The sequence below is a fragment of the Pyrus communis genome, chromosome 16, assembly GCF_963583255.1.
Source record: "Pyrus communis chromosome 16, drPyrComm1.1, whole genome shotgun sequence".
Lineage (NCBI taxonomy): Eukaryota > Viridiplantae > Streptophyta > Magnoliopsida > Rosales > Rosaceae > Pyrus > Pyrus communis.
This window is the reverse complement of record NC_084818.1, coordinates 10,694,805-10,718,059: the sequence shown is the minus strand read 5'-3', so window position 1 is coordinate 10,718,059 and position 23,255 is coordinate 10,694,805. Positions and strand designations below refer to the sequence as shown.

At 36.1% G+C, this 23,255-nt stretch overlaps 2 protein-coding genes across 2 annotated transcripts; one reads left to right on the top strand and one right to left on the bottom strand.

The window, feature by feature from the left end:
* Positions 1 to 16,440: 16,440 nt before the first annotated feature.
* Positions 16,441 to 20,033, top strand: LOC137720017 (BTB/POZ domain-containing protein POB1). Its single transcript, XM_068459008.1, has 6 exons — positions 16,441 to 17,017; positions 17,759 to 17,884; positions 18,261 to 18,382; positions 18,478 to 18,541; positions 18,663 to 18,942; positions 19,052 to 20,033. The coding sequence occupies exons 1-6, from the start codon at positions 16,753 to 16,755 to the stop codon at positions 19,863 to 19,865; spliced, it is 1,671 nt and encodes a 556-aa protein (XP_068315109.1). The 5' UTR covers positions 16,441 to 16,752; the 3' UTR covers positions 19,866 to 20,033.
* A 359-nt stretch (positions 20,034 to 20,392) lies between these two features.
* Positions 20,393 to 23,054, bottom strand: LOC137720018 (protein CURVATURE THYLAKOID 1A, chloroplastic-like). Its single transcript, XM_068459009.1, has 5 exons — positions 22,802 to 23,054; positions 21,412 to 21,509; positions 21,152 to 21,259; positions 20,929 to 21,000; positions 20,393 to 20,663 (listed from the first exon to the last, which is right to left on the bottom strand). The coding sequence occupies exons 1-5, from the start codon at positions 22,941 to 22,943 to the stop codon at positions 20,598 to 20,600; spliced, it is 486 nt and encodes a 161-aa protein (XP_068315110.1). The 5' UTR covers positions 22,944 to 23,054; the 3' UTR covers positions 20,393 to 20,597.
* Between the last annotated feature and the right edge of the window lie 201 nt (positions 23,055 to 23,255).

Genomic DNA, 23,255 nt, shown 5'->3' with positions numbered 1-23,255 from the left:
CTGATATGCGGTTTTTGATCGGATTATTCAATACAAGCCGAAGGACGACTTTCTCATACTTCGAGAATATACTCTTAAGAACGAGAAACTTTAATTTTTGTTAAATTATAAATAGCGTTAAAAAATTATTTTAACTACTCAATCTAATTTTTCGTCACTATTTTAACAAGTTTTCATTAACATTGGCAAAATCAAAAGGTGAGCACTCTCGAGTAGCACTCTATTTTCTCCTCTCTCAAGGTCCACTCTTGACTTTTATAGTTTTTTAGTATCTAAGAGCATGTTTTAAAAAATCCATGACAGAAAAAAAAGACAATGTTACTGTTTTTCCATCGAATGCAAATTTTTATGTGGTATGACTTAAAATGGCAGCAAAGGTGGTGGCTACCAAAATTGACAGCAACTTGAAATCCATTTTTAATTGGTTAATAAATGCTTTTCACAATTTTAGCTCTCCAAATATTTATTACAATTATGGAAAGAAATTAACGTAATAAATAATGGTTTAATTTGACATATCAAAAAAAACTTTTAAAATATCAAAGTACTACATAGGCTTTTAAATTTATATTTTATGTTAAAAATTTGACATCTTATTTGAAGATAATCTAACAATTGAATAGTAGGTCGCTCTAAATTTAAATGATCAATTGTTCGTTTGGTATATTAAAGGCTCTGAATGGAGATGAATTTTTTGAGTTGGGAGTGCTATTGACCTTTTTCATTTAATTTTTTACGTTTGGTCTGCCACGTGTATTTTACTAGCATGGAAAATTAAAAGTTTAGTTACTTTTTATTACTAAATTAAGATTTTAATTATAGCAACAAAAAAAGTATGACTTTAATATCATTAAAATTTAGGTTTTAGTGTTAATAAAGTACACTGGGCAAAATGAAAAGCGAAAAAAATTAAAATAAAATAAACATTTCTCTTTTAAGTTCGTCTATTTAAAATAGAGTTTTGATGGTTCTTATTCTGATTTTCTGGTCATATATATATTATTTTTAATTAGATTTTGAGGATTTTTTCACCAAGATCACATGATTAAGTGATCTAGACTTTTGAAATTTATCAAATAGTTTATCTGTTTTAATTATTTAAAAGCTATAATAATTTTTTATCCTTAAATGAAATTTTAAATACCCGAATCACTTTATCTGATAACTTTGATAGAGAAAATCCGAAAATAATCTCTTTTCGATTTTGAGTACCTTGGTCCATGCTTGTGACCGCTGTCTGTCCATCTCTAGATGTGTGCCCTTTTGCGACCTTCGAGGTGGTCAATCAACCTTTCCCAACTTTTAATAAAGACTAATTTTTATTCAATTAATTTATTTTCTCAATCTCGAGTCTAAAATTTATTAATTTATAAATAATATTCAAACATTCACCTATTCACGTACTCATATTTACTCTTAGTTATTGATTTTATTTAATTTATTTAATTCGACAGTATTAATAAAAACAGTTTGAGAAGCTAAAAAATATGTAAAAGTTATTTATTTTTATTTTCCTGTGTTAGTGTAAATATGGTGTTATATTAAAAGTAGTAATATTATAATTAGTGAAATGTCATGATTGTTAGAGCATTTGTATTAGCTTAGTCCACCCCTGCTCCCACTCCCCAACTCCATTAAAGCTTAACGTCAATAATATCGTTTGTTCAAAAAAAAAAATTGCTTCAAGCCATCCTTTCAATCACCTACGAAAAAGGTTGAAGGGTTGATCTGTTTAAGATTTATATGCCAAAAGGGAAATGCTAAGGAGACTTTTAAGAATGAGATTCTCTATGAACTTTTTGTCACCTCACGTTTTAACACAAAATTTGATAATATTTGCATGAAAATTAAAGTTATATTATAAGGCCGCATTTGTTTGGACTCCTTAGCTAGGATTAGCTAGGATTGGCTTAGTTGCTGTCCTAGTTATTTGTTTGGCGCGGATAAAGGACTAAGGGCGTGTTTACTAATCCGTAATCAAATTGAGAGGAAATGAATTGAGGAGGAATTGGATTGAGGAGGAATTGAAATGAGACGGAATCAAAATCAGATTCCTATTGAAGTTGTTTACTAAAACTGTCTGGAATCTAAATAGAATTTCATAAAACTGTTTACTAATTTAGCAGAATCGGAATATAAACTAGTATGATTACTAAAATGCTCTTGTCCCAAATCAAATATCTTTTATATTTTTTTAATAAAATATGATATAGTATATAATAGGAAGAAAAAATTAAATTACTTTTTTATTTCATAGACACACTAAAATGATTTTGTTTATTATTATTTTTTTTTGTATAAATTTAAGAATTTACTTTAATATCTAAATTTTCTCGCTCAAGTTGTAGTTTCTTCTTTTAGGCATATGTATGGAGTTTTGCATAATGTGAATGAGCATGGACTTGCGCTTAATGAGCTAGAAGGACATGGAAAGAAATTGTTAGGAGCATTAGTTAACTCTTCATGAATATATTTTGTTACATGATGTCAATGAGTAGAAGGAATGATTTTTACCATTTCAAATAAAAAAAAACTTGATTCTCCTTAAACTAAAGAGATCTCCAAGAGGTGGATTTTGTATAATAGTAAATAAATGAAGAAAAAAATATTAGGAACAAACAAAGAGTAGGAAACAACTTCATTAAAGTTAATATTTTACATCAAAGTACATCTATCTAACCGTCATAACCAACCTAAACGAACTAGTCCCCTACCTAGGCATCATATTGTCAACAAAATATTCATAACCTGCCTATACATCAGATTGTCAACAAAATATTCCTAACCTACCTAAACATCATAATATCAACAAAATGTAGGTATTCACCATCATGGTGTCATCTAATCAATCATTAGCTTTACAAAACTTTAACAATTTTCCCTGATATGTTATCATGGCAGCGAGCACATCATAGCAAAAAACTAGCATTCATATTCTTTGGACCATCACTTAGATGTCATTATTAGACTTGTAAACGGGTTGGGTTTATTGGGTTTGGATCGGGTTCAACCCGACCCGTTAATTTAACGGGTCACCCAAGCCCAATCCGTTAACAATTTTTTTTTTTTATATACATTTGATCCAATTTGTAGAAAGACTCCACTGCCTACTCCGAAGCTGTGGAAGGGAATCTTGATGACAACACGATTCAAAGCTACCCGAAAATGCTCTACTATGAGGCCAAGCTCCAAAAGAAAGACTCCACTGCCTCATGCTGCTCTGAATTCAATCAATAATTAAGAATTATAACGTTTAATAACACTTAAAAAAAATAAGAAGAAAGGAATTAGGAAATTGCCTGTGGGAAAGCTTAAGAACTCGGACCCTCTTGGCCTGAAAGTCAACGGAGCAACCGAGAATAGCAAGAATTCCACACATTGTGAGTGACCAACTCCAAAAAAAAAAAGAAAAAAAAAAAAAAGCGACATGTTGCAGCTGCTGCTAGATTGTAGACACCTCTTCCACCTCAAGTGTGTTAATCCGTGGCTGCGGTTGAACCCTACGTGTCCTTTCTGCAGAACGTCTCTAATCCCAACACCCTTGTTAACTCATCTGGCCGAGGTGGTTCCATTGGTTAGCAAGCGTGACTGATTCAAAGAATAGGTGGAATGGAATCAGAGCTTACCAGATAGAGTGGTGGAGTTCAGTAAAAATTTTGAGAGAAGAATATAAGGGAGATAACCGGGGCCATAAGGGAAGGAGCATAGCGATCTCTTAGAGAGCAACGACATGCGGCAGAGAATAGTGAGGGACCTGAGGGTTTTCTATCAAGACTATTGAAATTACACAAAAGTCCTCAATAACGGGTGGTTAAAGGGTTTCACAGGTTCACCCAAAATGACCTGTTATTTAACGGGTTGACTCGTTAACCACCCAACCCGTTTATCACTCACCCGAATACTAATTTTAACAGGTCTGGTTGAAAATGCCAGGTCTAGTCATTATGCATCCAAGTTTGCAACAAAGTAGTCGCATGTGCACTCTTCCTTTCATCAGACATGTTGAAAAAAACCCTCAGAATGTCATGTTCTTTAGCCAAGAAGTTGGTGACTTTAAATAATTCCATGGGAGCCAAAAACTCCATTTTGCTCAACTCACCGTCAAGTTTTTGTTGCAACCAGTGAAGAGAGCTCAACCCACAACCTTGTCCTCACTCTTCCTAATTTCATAAAGATGATGAATATTTGATTAGTAAACATTTGTGAGCATAAAGTATTAGGGATAAAGTACTCTTCCTAAAAATACAACATTTGTGAGCATAAAGAATTAGGGATAAAGTACTCTTTCTAAACAATACAACATTTCAAAGATCACAGGTACACAATCCTGCATATCAATCTTTTTCTTAACAAGTCAAATCATACCAAACAATGATAATCTTGTATTAGATTACCTAAAATGTTGTGAGTCCTATATAACCTTCAGGGAAGATTATTTCTATGGTAAATAAATACTAGTCAACTATCGTTGTAGCTTTCGAGATCAAGACAGTATGAACCTCACCAAGAAAGACAATGCTAAGAACTATTGTTCTAGCTTTTGGTATCTTCAAGCATAGACTAGCCTATGAAATTCAATAAGCTAAATCAAACTCTGACCTTTCTGCTTCAAATTAAGACATGCAACTAGAATCTATCCTTGCATCATATGCTCTTCAAATACCTAGCTTTCTAAACCCAATAGGATCAACAAATTGCATAACCCAATTTAGAAGATCATCAAACACACAAATCCCAAATGTCACTGATCTAAAGCATAAAGTCAAACAAATCCAAAAGGCAAATAAAAAGAAAATTTTGCATCTTTGATTCTTTATGCACCTAACTATGAAAAAAGAGATCCATTATGCAAATAAATAACTGTAAATCAACATTCAGCTCAATAAATTCCCAACAACCCAATAATTCAAGTAAATTACATAAATGTAGAATATGTAGTAGAACAACAGATATCAATCTACTTCAATCCACCATTTCCCCACATTTTCTTAACAGCCAATCACTCCCCCCAATACAAGATACAAAACAAAAAACATCAAAACAAATCAGACCCAATTCACAAATCCAAAAACCAATAACAAAGTTTCCAACTTTTATTGAAATTCAAAGTAAAAAACTTACAAGAACTAGTGGGCAAGAATCAACTCAGCCTCTCTCTCTCTCTCTCTCTCTCTCTCTCTCTCTCTCTCTCTCTCAAGTGAAGTGAAGTGAAGGAAGCAATGAAAGATTCAGCAGGATGCGAGGAAACACAATTAATGGAAAATCTTTCATTTATTTTCTATCAGAGGTCAGAGTTTTCGTCCAGAAATCTCATTTACCAACCCCCCTGTGTAGTTTAAAGCAAAAAATTCAACACAAAGATAAAAACGCAGAAGAAGTAGGAATTTACCTGTTCGTAATTATGGCGAAAATTGCGGTTGAGAGAAGAGAGAAAGGAGCTGCGTGAAAAAAAAAATGATAGTCTAGGGTTAAGGATAATCTTGGAAATAATGAAAGTAAGTGAGGGCATGAAGGGAAAAAAATTATCATTCTGATTGCTTGGGCAATTTAGAATCCAAATACATTCTCTATGTTGGAAATCCAAATCAGTCAAATTTTGGAATTGGATTCCATTTTTTTGTGTGGGCCCTACGCACTTTTGATTCTTCCCAATTTTAGTAAACACAAGTATAATCCGTACGCACTTTTGATTTCTCCCAATTTTAATATAACTTTTAATTTCTCTCAATTTTAGTAAACACAGGTATAATTCGTAGTCAAAATCGAATTCATTATTCTCATTCCAATTACGGGTTAGAAAACACGCTATAAGTTAATAAGACTACGCGGGACTCATCTTCGCTAAGGGCCTCACTACTATTCCTGTGCGAAAGGTTGGTATTAGCAGTCCCGTATTCATATTTCCATCAATTTTGCCTATTTTAGTGAGAACCTTCTCTATCATGAATATCCACTCGGTAAGGGAGGGCTGCACCACTACGAAGAGTTGTAGGATCTTGAGCGCCTCGTCGACGTCGTCATCCTCGTCGTTTTTGAGCTTCTGTTGCAGAAGCGATTTTAGGGCATAAATGGTTTCTGAATTTGAACCCAGGAAGTCGAACAAGGGCTATGAGCTGGTTGTTCTCGCCATCTGTGATCTGGATTGTTGTGGGAGTTACTTGGGAGGAGGGTGCAATGGTGGTGGAGGAAGGAAGAGTTATGATTTTGAGGGATTGGAGGGATTCGATCTGGGTTTCAAATGGGATCCAACAAGTTGACAATGGAGTTCAAATTTTGTTTCAGCTTCTGATGTTTTGCTTCCATAGGGATTCGGTTAGGATTTCAAATGAGATTAGAGGAATTGATTTGCCAGCCCTCTGGGAGCTCTCCAGCTTTTAGAGTTGGACGGAGAAAAGTAAGAAGAAAATGAGCGAAAAGGGGAGGGGGAGAGAAGAGGTTTCTAGAAAAATAAAATAAAAAAGATATAATCAATAATAAAGTATTAGAAGATAAGGATTAAATAATATAATACTAGAATTTGTTAACTATTATGCTTTTTAGTTTGACAGTATATCAAACGTTTCATTAAGTTAATCTAACTTAGTCTATTTAAAACAAGTTTACGCTCCACTATGGTACTCATGGTTGATCAGCGCGTGTCTCTGAAAATACAACGACCACGCCCTTTTAATAGTAACATTCCAAATCACAAGGCTCCATGAACTACGATTGTTTTGAAAACTCTCTCATATTAACTCAATGAGACTCTTTAATATTTAGTGTACTATATGTATGTATGATGAAAAGTTTTTATGTGATTATAGGGGGCTTCATTTATAGAATATGAGATACCTCTTTAGAAAACATGTGACTATTCATGAAGAGTCAAAAGTTGCAACTCTTCATTTGAGTAGATACATCTTTCTACCAAAAGGCTCCACCTCTAATTTCCATTCAATTAATAAATTTAATATAATAATAATATTATTAATTTTTTCAATAATCCCCCACATGAATGGAAATTGACTTAATACCATGCAAATGACAATGCATACACTAGAGAGAGAACTCAGTAGGAAAAGTACCGCATCGAAATATGTGGCTTTTGGCTTTGATCCTTCCGTAGTGAATTACTATCGGATTTACTTGACTAATCAGTGAATGCGATATCTTGAACTGCTCAGCCGTTTGTGTAAACCAAGACAATAGTAATCACACAATACCCTTCCAAACAACCCGTGGTTGCTCGGTTGTATTCATTTTGGCCCTGAACAATTCTTGGTTTCTCATAAGTGCTTTTAGAGAACTAAGCCTTTCAAAAAATTCTCACATCAACGGCCCCATTCCTTACTCAAGATAGGTGACTTCCTATTAAGAGTATCTTGCAATACCCCACTTGTTATTCCCAAGTATAGGAATCATTAAAAGCAAAACTTATTCTAAATACGCTGCAGATAGCACTGTTTCATCATAGGACATGGGTAGGAGATTATCTTCGCAGTGCTCTCATTGAATCATCCACAATTCGGTTGTCCTTTTGAACCTATATCTTGGGATCTCTAGTCAGTTAGGTTGGGTTGCCATTATGGCAATTCTTAATATGTAGGCTTTTAACCCATTCCCCTCGATGATACAACTTACTCTCTAGTCAAACCTTTAATTAATTTGGATCCACTAGGTTGATGACTATCTCTTATGGTGCACACTTCCATTTATAAAATTATATTTCATTCGAGAGTAGTTGATTTCTAACGTTAAGTCCTCCATACATGCGTTCGGACTTGGTAAGTAATTTGCTAATACTTGAGTAAACTCCCCCACATTTAAGGTTTTTTTTTTCCAGAAGGTCTCTAACCTTTCAATACCTTAAATGAAAGAATATCATTTTTCTTGAAGCAAATTACTTTTCCATTATAGTTAGGTATATCATTTTTCAAAAATAGCTAAGCCACCCCCACAATTCCTTTACATTGTGGTTGCTTTTTAATGCTATCAATTACTCATTCATCATACTTAAGAAGTAAGAACCAGTGAAGATATTTTGTTTTTATCTATCTTTACTTGTTATGGCCTAAAGTATCACTATAGCCTCTTCATGGAGAAACATGTTTTGCATTTGGCATTTAGCCTATAAACTTATCGAGTTCTCATGGCTATACCTAGCTTTGATCAATGACAACACCAATTTCAGTTGTCACGCCTCGAAGTCAAAACATTATTCTCCCATGTACCTCCCTTCTCGGAAGTAATTGTCTTGACCTTACTTCCCTTTCCGGGAGTAGTTATTTTTCCTTCTCTCAATGTTGTTTTCCCTTGTTAATCACAGTGTCTATAATAAAGATGCAAACTCTGCTTGTTTCCTTGTAGGCAATTAACAGTGAAAACTATGCCCTTTGCACACTAACATTTTTCACCAAGAGTTACATATGCCTGTAATGTTGGCCAAGTGATCACCTTGAATAACTATCAACCACCAAATGATGATCACTGTGATCATCTTACATGAAACAATAATATGCATGAAGCGCCTCTTCAAGCAAGTGTGGAAGTCTGCAGTTTCTGCAACAAACATCACATGATGGCTTTTCACCCAGAGATATGTGCATCTACTCAAACAACAAAGCCAAATGATGGCACTATGATCTAAGGTAACACACATCCAAAACAAAACGACTTAATTTTCGTTTTGAAACCAAATGGCTGCTCATAAGGAATGCATCATTGCATTATTGAATTGCCCTGCTTGGTCTAATGGATATTCACAGAACTCTGAAACAAACGAGCCCTTCCCAAACAACACCATCTTTGTAACCGAATAATTGCAGCCTGAAAAAGGACCAAATCATCCATACAGAATGATCATGTCTTTCTGCCAAATTTAAAAACGTTAGTCGTGTCCTTTGGTCCTCTACATCCAATCTTGGAAGTTTTGTTATTATTCGAAAAAGAGATTAACTTCAGGCAGGACCAAGGATCTTTTTAGTTTCATCCTTCAAATCGTTGCATCTATTAGCTCCATAGCTTGCCAATAAGGAACACGAGACTGCATTCACAGAAAGGTGTGAACACCATGTATTTCGCTTACTGTCAGCCAATACCCAAATCTTAATGAGTTAGTTAACAGATCCATAAAAATATAAAATTTAAATTTAAACAAATATGTGTATACACACTACACAAGTCTTCTATGAATTTTGAGCCATTTCATCAGTTATACAAACGTATATGCGAATCATCAATACGGAACGCATATGAATGATTTCCCAAATTTCATAATACACCATCGAACATTTCACACAGATAAAATGGTGCACGAATATTATGTGCATCCTTGTTTTAATGCGTCTAATATGCATACGTCAATATATGAATCATTTATATGAAACAAAACCAAATCAAGTTCTGTTTGCTTGGAAAATGATCAGACCAAATTGAGAAAACCGTTTCCCATAACATTATAGCAAGTTAAACCTATAAACTTGTCTTAAGATTGTTGGAAAAATAGGTCTAATTGCTATATTAAATCACATTAAAAATCAAGAAATAATTCATGTAATTATATATCAAAGTAATGCATGCACATGAGTAACCAATGTTAAATGAACATGACATAATGGATTAGAAAAACCTGAAAATACGGTCGAGGCAAGTGTTATACACTTTGTCCTTAAAACAAGTTTACACCCCACTACGGTACTCATGATTGATCGGCGCATGTCTCTGAAAAGACAACGACCACGTCCTTGTAATAGTAGCACTCCAAATCACAAGGCTCCATGAACCACAATTGTGTTGAAAACTCTCTTATATGAACTCAATGAGACTCTCTAATATTTAATGCACTATATGTATGTATGATGAAAAGTTCTTATGTGATTAAAGGGGGCGTCCCTATTTATAGATTGTAAGATACCCAATAGGGGGCGTCCCTATTCATGAAGAGTCAAAGTTGCAACTCTTCATTTAAGTAGACACATCTTTCTACCAAAAGGCTCCACCTCTAATTTTCATTCAATTAATAAATTTAATATAATAATAATATTATTAATTTTTCCAACATATCCATAGCACATAAGGAGGTTCCAATCCATCCATTTACCGGCTAGAAACAAGTAGTGTCTGGCACACACTGTTATCTAGCGGAAATAAAATAATTGCAGGAAACAAAATGAAGCTTATGCATTCTCATTTACTAAACTTGTGGATCTCTAGCTTCCACACCTCGAGTTCTTATCTCAAGCCTTTTTTAACATTGACTCACCACATAAAAAATCGCAGGAAACACTTCAATAGCCAGAGGAAGAACTTCGATAGACCGCTAGAAGCATTTCTATAGAAAATCAACTCAACACTTTGGAGCTCCTAGAAGAACAACAAAGCATATTCTAGGACTTCTATTTCCTTCGAGATGTTTTGGGCCTAGTTCGCACTAACTCGTATATAAGGAACTTAGGGGGCATTTGCTTGCCCTCACTAAACTTCCTTGGATTGGACTGGCTTAGCTAGGATTGCTAGCCGGTGTTTGATGCGATCAAGGATTACCATTAATGAGACTAAGTCGGACTCGCACTGACTAAGTCTTTCACTAGGCAGTCTTAGCGAAGATCCCAATATGTATGGGATTGCTAATCCTGTCCCCAAACCTGCTCTGTTTGCCCACGTTGCATCGTCTGCAAGCGTTCCTCTGCAACACCCTTTAATCACCGCCCAGATCTGAAACAAAGCCCTACCCACTGCCCAAACCTCAAAATCCAACCAATAAAATTTAAAAATAAAATAAATAAATAACACGAAAAAATAACAACAAAATCCAACCCTAAAATTCAAAATTTACCCATTGCCAGAAAATTCTGAGATGGCTTTGCATGCGGGGAAGCCAATGCATGTATCAGTGGGAGGAGAGAGATTTGAAAATTTTTGGGAAAAAAAAAAGGATGAGGAAGGTGGAGATGCTTAACGGCGACAAGAAGGTGAAGAGGATGAGCTTGTTTTGAAGGATTTGCGATGAGCTTTACGCCTGCATTTTGTAGGAAAAAGAGGGGAGAAAGAAGAAATGGGGCGGAGCCAGAGGGAGAAGAAAAGAAAAGATGCTTTGAGAGGGGTAGTCTTTCAAGAGTAAAAAAGTAAAAGGTGAATATAAAATAAATATGCATTAAATAATATAAAATATTATTATATATACATTAAACAATATAAAATATTACTATATATGCATTAATTAATATAATATTATAGTTCTTTAATTATCCTGCTTTTTAGTTCAATATTGCACCAAACGTTTCGTTAATTAGTTCAGCTTAGTCTAGTCTAAGCTAGTCTAGCTTAGTCCTGAAGCTAGTCAAATCCGAGATAGTCCAGTGCAACAAAAGCACCGTTAGGGTGCGTTTGTTCCACCTCCTTAAGAGGGACTGGCTTGGACTGTCTTAGGCAAGACTATAATCTCATGTTTCGTAGGTCGTTGAACTAACATAAATGGGACTCGCCTCGACTACGAGTCCCACCACACTTCACTAAAGTCGTGTATCTATTCCCAAGTTTTCACTTGCTAAACCCAGACACCCAGTTCCTCCGTGCTTCACCTTCTTCTTCCTTGGCACCGTCATCATAGCCAGGTTGTCACCATAAGCCTAGGGAGGACGACGACAACGTTGTGTTGCAGTGTCCATTTCATAGTTTTGTTTTTTCCATCATTCACATGCCTCATACATGCTCGTTTTTACATTTGGATTTAGACATTGTAATGCAGTGTCTGTTTCCTAGTATTGTTTTTTTTTTTTTTTGATTAAGATACTGCGTTGAAGTGTCTGTTTCCTGGTTCTATTTTTTTCATCACTCACATGCCTTCTATGCTTAACATCTCGCGTGACTCTTGATTTCTACATTTGGATTCAGACATTGCAATGCAGTGTTCCTTTCATGTTTTGTTTTTTACATTTGGATTCAGACACGGCAACGCAGTGTTCGTTTACTGTTTTGTTTGTTATACTTGGATTCAAACACAGCAACGCAATATCCGTTTCTTGGTTTTCAATTATTGATTGTAGAAGTCTATGTTTTCTGATTTTGAATTGCTGACCACAATGTCTATTTTCTAGTTTCGCATTATAGGCGTGTAAACGATGGTGGAAAAACCGCAAACGTGTACGGAAACAGTTTCGTGAAAGGGGAGACAAAAAATCCAAACAGCTTTAATTGCTTAATTAGCAATCGAATTTGTCAAGCTCCAACAATTTGCGAAACTGTTTCCTCTCTGATACATCAAGTCGACTACAAAAAAATAGTTTTTAATCATACTCAAGTTTCAACATTGGTATCTAAATGCTTTCCTAATTTAATGAATTCTTTCTTCAAACATCGACTTTACAATATCATCACCCCATTGTGCTTTACAAATGTAAAGACCTTAAGAAGTTACAGAATTTCATAGCCTTTCACAAATGAGAAAGCACATGTCTTTGATCTCCACAAGTCCCAACTAAACACCAATAGTTGAACCATTGAGAATCGAAATCGCCGACTCCCAATTTTGCTAATTCCAATTCGATTTCAAAAGTTGAGGAGAGAGAAAGAGATGGCGACAAGTCCATCGATACTGAAAGTGGGGCTAGTGATAGCTGGGATGTGCGTAGGCGGCTACCTAGTGGGCCCACCTCTATACTGGCACTTTATTGAGGGCTTAGTCACCGTCTCCCACTTTTCTTCTTCCTCCTCTTCCACTTGCCCTCCTTGCACGGGCAATTGCTCTTCTCACCATGTCCTCCATCCCCATTGGTAATGACATAAAGTATATGTGGCATTCATTATTGACCTATCTCTAATTAATAAAAATATATCATTGATTAAGTTCAAAACAAAAATTTGTCATTGATATATGATTAAATTGTAAATTTTTTGGTTAAATTACCTTTTATAATTTTAGGGTTGAGTGTTATGTTTGGGATGAATATACCCTTTTAAATAATTAAGGGAGAAAATTTTAAAAATCTTGATTAAATGTACTATTTGTTCAAATTATACATTTTATTATAGAAAAGCTTGCATTGCCGCCATAATACCTAGTGTTGATGTGGAATCAAATGTCTCTTAAAAAACAAAACTGAAATATCATCTATATCACATTTGCGATAAGTATCTGAACTTATACATCCACATTACCTCCATATTCTGTATCAAACTGATCCACATTACCTCTACATTCAGTTTCAAACCCATCCACATTACCTACATATTTAATATCAAACCCATCCACATAACCTCTACATTCAGTTTCAAACCCATCCACATTACCTACATATTTAATATCAAACCCATCCACATTGCCTACACATTCAATATCAAACTCATCTACATTATGTACACATTCGGTATCAAACTCATCCATATTACCTACACATTCGGTATCAAATTCATCGACATTACCTAAAACTTGATTTCTGTCATGTCTCCCGGTTGTAGAACTTTTAAGTACGAGAACTAGACATAGTTAATTAGAAAATAATCCAATATATGGTGTCTTAAACTTCACTTAGAGAGGTAAAACTCTATACTAATGAACTGGACTAATTTCCAATCATGTTCAATTTCAACAGCCAAACCAATATGCTTTCTAATTCTTGCCCATATTATATTTCGATATGTCACATGCCTTAATTCTTAGATGTCAGTTTTTGTACACATATTGGTGATGGGAATAAGTAGATAGTTGTGGTCGTACAAGCCTATTTAGGTTGGTACCTAACTATTCTCTTAAACCTAATTTTAGGTTTGTACACGTTGCAGTTGGACCGTATCGTGCAATTTACCAACCAAAAGAATCTAGTCAATGGACATCGCATTTTTCCTGCCCAGCAGTTTCTATACTTCAGCGAATCACGTTACATAATACATAAAAATATAAAATAATCAAACTGTATATACACACACACATATAAGATAGGATCAAGGAACAAATATTTTGACAAACATTTTTACACTTTCTTGTAGCCTTTAGATTTTATAACATTCAACGGTCTAGATTAAGAGTGATATGGAGAGTTATAAAATTAAATGACTTGGATGATGATGTGAATTATAACTAATAAAGAAAACACTAATCTAAATTAAAAATTAATATCTAATAGTATAAAATTGAAAAAACTAATAATCAAACTTTGAACATAGGCACCCGCCTAGCCGCTTAGGCGCTAGGCCTTAGCTCGCCGTCCGACTAGCGCTTATCGTCTTTTAGAACATTCCTATCCCTATATATATATATATATTGTCATGCGATAGATTTTGTTAAGTTAAATATTCGATTAGCCACCGACGAAATTCGAACTTACTCCGTCATATAAGAGCTTAACTATATATATATATATATATATATATAGGAACACATGAGTAGACTTGGCCAATGATCTGAGAGTAGCCTAATTAAACTGATTGTCGGCCACCTAATAAACAATAGTAATTAAGCAGTTGATGTTTTTTTTAATAAACGATATTATCTACGATAAGGAGGTGGTGAGTAGGTTAAGCCTCACAATGAGCTAGCAATAATGTGGTTCAAATTCGTATTTGGTGAAAATCGAACCTAAGATCTCTCATTTACAAGTAACGAAAGATACCACTAGACGGTAGTATTAAGTGACAAACAGATGAGGATTTAGATTGCAATAAAATATGGCTTGCAAATCATACTTTTATCGTTTAAACCGTGTACAAATGATTGACTTTAGACCTTATCCGCATATCAACAGAACTTGTACGTGAAGAACGGCTTAATTCGACCCATCAACACTCTCACGACACTGTGACTAATTCCACAAAATATGTATGGATGGAGACTCTGATGGCCTGCTCAAAAGTCGCAACCGTAGCATGCACGAAGGGCATTTGGGGTGTAAACGGAAACTACGTACGTACCATCACTTTTAGTATTCGTTGTTAGTTTATTACTGTTTAGTGTTTATGATCCAACTGGTGGTGGGTGAAAATTATTAATTTTCGCTCTCTTGACATAGAACTTGTCATAATAATTTGGTATTAAATTCGTCATTTATCAAATTTGAATTTAAAACTTTTCACTTGTAAGTGAGTAAGAATGCTAATATATTATTACGTTGTAGTACTAAATGATGACCAAAAGATTTGAAGAAAAAGAAAATGAAGTTTTGATCAGCTCTTCAATTTTTTTTTTTTAACCAAAATAAAAAATGTTTTAAAAGAAGTATATATGTTTGATTGTAAGAACTAACAGTTCAGTAATATATTGGTTTGAATAACCACCAAATGTAATACATGCTCAATCTATTATTAAGGAAGAGCTCCAATACGTAATTGGTGTGGGATTTTTTTTTCCTTTCGGCTTGATTAAAAGCCCCAATAAGATTTACGAGGCTTCGCAAAAACAATTTATGTTTTTTTTGTGGGATTGATTGTTTGATCATTCATTAAATTGATGACATGGTAAGTGTGCGACTCTTTTATGGATTAACATTTAAACAATATTTGTACCATATTAACAAAAAATATTCATCAATAATTTAATGAGAGAATAGATATTCAAAGAGACTTGACAAAAAAAAAAAAAAAAGACGATCAAAATGTCAAAATGTATAAATTGAGACAATTTAAAAACCTCATTGTGCAATGTAAGAAAATTAAAATCTCATGACTTTTTATTTTTAAATTACCCATATAAGGTGTAAAATGCAGTTAGCCCATATATATGTTTTTACTAGTTTTCTTTCCTTGGGTGTTTTATTTGCGTAAAACAACCTTATTTTTACACTAATTTTGTTTAATATGTATTTCTTACCGTGTAGACATCTCAGTAACTGTCTGTATTTTATTTTTATCAATTAATTGTCTGTAGTTATGCTATCAAATCTTTTATTAAACTATTACTCTACTAATTTACAGCTTTTCCTTAACTAATATTCTCCACATATCTGCTGTAGCAAAACTTAACTATATTCTCTTTTATCCTTTTACCCTCTTGAGAACCCCTTAATATAGTAATTACAATTCATTAGCAAACAAAAAAGTACGTTTATGATCCAAATTCCAAACAACGAAATGACACACCACAACCTATTATGCATCACTCGTTATCATGATACGAATCTGTCCATATGTTACCAACTCTTTGAACTTCATTCAGTGATATGATTTAGTTTACGCATATTCACTCGTTAAGTTTGGTCTTATCAGAATTTTACCTGTGTGAAACGAATCCAAAGAAACCCATTTTGTTATTAAGCATGTATGCAAGAAACAAAAATTGGGATAAGCTTTTGAATGAGTAAATATTTTACACATAGCATGTATGGCCACCTTAATTGACCTGTCACAGCCCCTAATTACATATGTTTACCTTGCTAATTGCTATTTAATTACCTAAAAAAGGTTAAAAACAGAAGCTGCACAATAAAATCCAAGTCAGATGCACCAACCCAATTGACAGAAATTTCAGTAAACAGTAACAAACAAAACCAAAGCAGCACACAAAAGAAGGTTAAGGGAGAGAGACAAACACAGAGAAAGTTTGAAGAGAGAGAGGAGAGAGAGAAGGGTCGTCTACCGCTTCAGTTTTATCATCACGACTTTATGACCCTCTCCCTCCTCATCTCATCCTCATCATTTCTCATTCATTCCATTTCTCTGCTCCTCCTCTTCCCGTCACCCACCGCCACCACCCAAACTCCGTCCTACCTCCTCCCAGATTCTGCCACCTCAGACCCTCTTCGGGTCGTCTTCTTCTGTGGGGCTTTAGCTCTTGAGGGTTGAATCATGAAGGAATTGAATACGGATCTATTCGACCCGAGAACTACGCTGATGGAACCCGACTTCTCGCGGGCCGTGACGCCGTCGGCCGACGCTGACGGCGACGATTTCGGCTTCGCCTTTAACGATAGTAACTTCTCCGACCGTCTGCTTCGGATCGAGATCATGGGTGACACACCCGAGTCCAGACCCGATTCCGAGGCCTGCACCAGTATTGCTGATTGGGCCCGTCACCGGAAGCGGAGGAGAGAAGACATCAAGAAGGAAAACAGTATGTTCTCTTTGGATTTTTCAATTCGATTTTTGAATTTTGATGGGTTTTGTTTGGTTTCCGAGAAATTAGGGAAAGTTTGAACATTTGGGGTTTTAGGATTTCGAATTGGGGATTACTTTGAAACTGTTTGTTGCTTGTTCAGCTGAAAAGCTTAGTAATTTGGTGTTTATTTATCATAGAAGTGAAATTATTATTATGATATTGATATTGGTTATTCCCTAATAATTGTACTTAAATTTCAAATGCAAATATTTGGGGGCAACTTTTGATTGAGTCCGTTACATTACTCTATTTTGTTTGTTTGGTTGCTGAGAAAATTGTGGAAATGAAACGGAAGAAGGGGAGTTTCATATGAAATTCGGGTGATACTTCTTATATTGTACGCCTCATAAGAAATCAAGGTATTTGACTTTGCGGAACCATATGACTGCATAGGACTTACTTGGTTTGACCTGGGACTTCAATTTAAAATTTATACTTGATTTCTTCAACACTTTTTTGGCCGACATGTATTCAACTTGGCGTTTCCATGTATTTTTCGATTGTGATTTGTGGACAAGAAGAAGGTATAATTTCCGTTTCCCTGTTGGTTTGTTTTTCCCTTGATTGTTTGGGATTGTGGTTTCTGTTATCTGGATATTCTTCATCACCTGCATGATTCTCACTTCCCATGCATTTTGTTTATGCACATGATGTGGTGTTATGGCAATGTTGGTTAAAGTTTTAAATTTTGTTCAGTTCTGGATCTCGCTGAATGCCCCGAGGAGCAAATCTTGAATGACAACCAGCCTGATATGGATGATTGTGAGGGCTGTGAAAATCAAGATGAGGAAGCAGTTGCAATGGTTGAAGAATCACCTTCAGGTAACCGAATGTTTCTTAAGTGAAGTTTATAAAGCACATAAGAAGACGGGCTTAATTGAGTAGGATCTCCCATATGCACATTCCTCTGTGTCCTTGAGCTCTAAAGAAAGTCGTATGAATAAAATAATAATGGCTTCGACAGAATTCTTTTTTATCTATTGCATCTCTAAGGATTCTGAGTGAGACTGCATAAATTTATGAGAATAATATTATCTGAGGTGAAACCCTGATACTATCTAATGAGGGCTTACAATTTCATTATGTCATATCCTTGTCTTGCTGTGAGTCATGTGTGCGGCCATATTAAGAGATCTGCTTTGTAATTCTAGTGGTGTCATGTTTTAAGCGTTCCAAACTTGAATGAATATTCTTATAGGGGATGAAGCTGCAAACAGCAATGATTCAGATTGGGGAATGGATTGTTCTACAGTTGTGAGAGTTAAAACATTGCACATTAGCTCTCCAATTTTGGCAGCCAAGAGTCCATTTTTCTATAAGGTAATTGTCCTCTGGTTTTATCTGTTCCTGTATATTTGCTCGTTATCGTCAGTGGATGGTTTTTCTCATTGCCCTCCTTTTGTATTATTATGCAGCTCTTTTCAAATGGGATGAGGGAGTCTGAACAGCGACATGTAACCTTGCGAATCAATGTGTCCGGTAAGAACAAATATTAGAAGCTTACTGTCCCCGAAATGTTTCCTTCCATGGAAACTACTACTTTACGAGTTGACCATGAAGAAGTTACCTGACAAGTGTCGTTTTGTTTCCCTGAGTGCAGAAGAAGCTGCTGTCATGGAGCTCCTAAATTTTATGTACAGCAATACCTTGTCCACCACCACAGCTCCTGCTCTACTAGATGTGTTGATGGCTGCTGACAAATTTGAGGTTGCTTCATGCATGAGGTATTGCAGTCGGCTACTGAGGAATATGCCCATGACACCTGAATCTGCATTGCTTTACCTAGAGCTTCCTTCAAGTGTCTTAATGGCTGAAGCAGTCCTGGCATTGACTGATGCAGCAAAGCAGCACCTCGCTGTCCGTTACAAGGACATAAGCAAGTAAATTTCTGTGTGACTCATATTTGAACTTGATCTGACTAAGTTCTTGTTCATTAAAGTTGTATGAAATTTAGGAGATATATTTTTGACAGTTGGTTCTTTCAACCAGGTTTTTTGAAGAGGTGATGGCCTTACCCCTAGCTGGAATAGAGGCAATTATATCCAGTGATGAACTCCAGGTTGCATCAGAGGATGCTGTATATGACTTTGTGTTGAAATGGTCTAGGACTCACTACCCTAAGTTGGAGGAAAGGCGAGACATCTTGGGTGCTCGTCTTGCACGCTACATTCGCTTCCCATACATGACTTGTCGAAAGCTAAAAAAGGTCTTAACCTGTAATGATTTTGACCACGAAGCCGCATCCAAGCTTGTCCTTGAGGCCCTTTTCTTCAAAGCTGAGGCTCCACACAGGCAGCGAATTCTTGCAGCAGAGGAGTCAGCTACCTTGAATCGTCGGTTTGTGGAGCGGGCATACAAGTATCGCCCTGTTAAGGTGGTAGAATTTGATCTTCCGAGACAGCAGTGTGTGGTGTACCTGGACTTGAAGCGGGAAGAGTGTGCAAATTTATTCCCATCCGGACGGGTTTATTCTCAGGCATTTCACTTGGGCGGGCAAGGGTTCTTCCTCTCTGCGCATTGCAACATGGACCAGCAGAGTTCTTTCCATTGTTTTGGCCTGTTTTTGGGGATGCAGGAAAAAGGGTCAGTGAGTTTTGCAGTGGACTACGAATTTGCGGCGAGATCAAAGCCAACTGAGGAATTCATCAGCAAATACAAAGGCAACTACACATTTACCGGGGGCAAGGCAGTTGGCTACCGTAACTTATTCGCCATACCATGGACTTCCTTCATGGCCGATGATAGTCTTTTCTTCATAAACGGCGTCCTCCATCTTAGAGCGGAGCTTACCATCAAACAGTGACTTGTCTGTCAAGCCGATTGTCGAAGCACAAGTTTAATTTTCGTTTTGCTTTTATGTGTTTGCTTTTTACCATCCTTGTCCTAACTTGGACAAGGCATTGTAATAACTAGCCACCATTTAGCGCTCTCCGGTTGAGGGCTTAAACATGATTACAACTATTTACTTTTCCATCCTCTGTTAATCGTGATTATCATGTATTTAAGGTATCCAAATTAGGCGAAGTCCAAAAGTAATCCAAATTATGGTATGGTGGCACTTTAGTGGTCGTGTGGGAATGGCAATTCAAACCGTTAAACTCGATAACTAGGGAGAATTACCAGCATGAAACATATTTCGGATGAAAATTTGGTTATATTTCGGATATGGGAAAAAACTGGGAATATTGTTAGGTTATGGTTTCGGGTATAGTAATGGGGGTCTCTAATTCGTATCCAACCCCATTAATACATATTGTTTCGGATATGGTTTTGGAAATATTATTCGAATATGGTTTCGGATATGGTTAAAAGTGCAAGAGCCGATTCCGATAGACCAACTGACATAAAATTGCCAAATCTTATTCCAAAGATGAAGGATGGGAGTACATTAACATGACTACAACAATAGTTCAAATATTATAAACCTATTTTAGATTACAGGATACAAATGCCTCTTACAGTGGACGTACATGAATCAAAACGAAAGGATGTCGACGATAAATGTGCCTGACGTTTGCCACCTCGTAATACGGATCTATTCAGTTCCGGCAATCTTCTTCTTCAGTGCCTCAATGTCTGTAGCTAGTTCTTTTCTGCTTGACTGAGGGTGATACCAAACACAAATTGCACTTGTTAGAATTATCGAGTGCGCAGATACAGAAAGCAAATATGTTGTTCTAGCCATTAAAATCATTGATGGATGGACGGGGGCATTGCGTGAATGACGTGATCATCCAGTGTGTACGAGATCCTATTAAGGGGGCGAATATGAAACGAAAAACAGATCTTATTTCTTGTAAAGGAATGCATCGTGCTTGAAGAAAACAGCGATAACTCAAACTTTAAGTCGGGAATTTTAGACTCACCTTGAAGAGTAGGTAACGGTAGACAAACCATCCAGTGTATCCTAGCCCTACCAACTCCAGGACCTTTGGAAGCTGAAAGTCAATTCAGAGTAGTTCAATTAATTTCTAAAGAGGAGATAAATCAACGACACGGACAAAGTTGTAACTTGAAAAATAGATTCATCACTTTCCATTTCAAAACTGAAAAACCTAGAGGTATGTGGTTTCCAAAGAAATCACTTACAAGTGGCACTGAATTGACGGCACCAACAACTATTGAGGACAACCACACAGCGACTATCGCCCCACCTCCATACAGAAGTACTGTAGACTTGTTTTCAACTGCATCCCACTGGGAAGGAGAACATACAGGAAATCATTTTTAAACCAACTATTGGATTCACTTCAGCAAGAAAGGTCCAAACAAAATAGCAGTAAGTAGAAGAAACATAGAAATGATTGTCATAAGATTCAACACAAAGGGGAACAAAAAGCTTTTCATACCTTCTCCTTCAAGTCTGATATAAGTTCATTAGTGTCGACGGATGTGGATGTCTCTTCTGAAGATGAAGCTCTGACCTGAAGAGAAAGCCTCCGGGACCCTTTGAAAGAATAACAATCTTTGCTTAAGCTTATAGTTAATACATTCTTAACAGTTTATATAAACAGACAAATTAAAAAATAAGAAATCAAACTCAGTTTCCAATAGACAGTGAAACCAATTAAGTAAAAGAAAAAACTAAGGATAACAATGGTCTGCTCTAAAAGCTTAAGCAATGATTTTTATTTTCAAACGGTCTGCCAAACCAAAAAGTGAAAAATTCACACCCCAAAAGTCTTTTAAATATCATCTTCGTTTGCGTGTCTTGGATTGCATATATGTGCTCTAGAGTTGCAGCAAATTTCGAGCAACATATGAGATTGGCCAATTCCTACTCTACTCTATGAGACTATGACTGTTGCCTTTTCACAGAACGGCGTACCCGAGTTGAGTCCCACCACCTATATCAACAACTATCAAAGAAACCTGACATGTCAACTTGGCTGCGACCGTGTTATTTGCCTTCACAGTTTGAGCACTAAGGTTCCCTTCTCTTACCAATTAACTGATCAAGGCTACGAAAGGTATTGAAGTGGAATTGGAGCATGGAAGCAAAAAACAGCGCTTTTAAGTTCATTTACTTGGAATGCAGTCAATGCACCAAATCAGCTATAAGCCTAAATGCTTAGATACATAAAATACGTGTTAAAATCCAAAAACTCTGACACTCGTCATTCCCACCCGTAAAATCTACTGAGACTAGTTCCATATGAAACTAAAGTCGGAATCTGGAGCCCCATTCTAAAGTAAGAAGTTACAACCGCAATGATCCAACTTAACCAACTAAGATACATTCATTCCTTCTCGTAATTTCTGCATACCTTAATTTCCCGTCTATGACGTATATTAGCACAGGAATGCAGGACAGTTATCTTCGTTTCAATCAACACCCAACTTTCAAAATATCAAAACAGCAAGGTTCAAAACCTCTGCGTTAAGAACCGGAACCAGAACCTTACCTTTCCTCTACATCTATTAGCTTGAGAAATGCAGGAAAACAACAGAACAAAATTCTTCCTTCATGAATTACTTCAATTCACAAAACCATTAACAACTAAACGCAGGGAAAATACTTGATATACACAAGTCAACTGCAACTAGCAGATAATTCCATTGACACCCACATAACAGATATTACCAAAATAAATAAAAAATCACAAAAAAAATTCCCTCCCACCCACATTTTCTCAGCAACCCAAAAAAGCAAGTAAAAGAACACACATAAAAACCACTAAAAACAACATAATTTGTTAAGAAATAAACTTAAAAATACAAGCTTGAGAAGCAGCTCACCTGAGAAGGATTTAAGAGGGAAGGAAGAAGGGGAGGAGAGGCGAGGAGGGAGGTAAGGCAAAGCGGAGCAGCGGGTGGGTTTGATGGGAAAACGTGGTATGAAGACGGCGGTGGCCGCCATGGATGAGGCTGTCGCTGCCATTAGAATTGAGTCTTATCGTCAGCTGCTTGACTTGGTAGCCGTGGTTGATTGCTTCTGTTGCTGGCAATGATTTTGTTTCTCTCGAAGTGTTGGGTGTGTGTTGGTTCGTTATCTCGGAGGGTTGTACTACTTCCTCAGTTCATTGGGAGAGCTTGACACGTGGCAGATTAAACCGTTTTGATTGGTTGGTTCCCTATCTGAAATCCACGTTTGAGGTCTCTTTTTGTCAAAGCTCAAAACAAAATAATCTCTCTTTTGCTTCAATTGCCTTATTTTCTTGTCATTGAAATGAATGAGCAAAGATGCTAAATT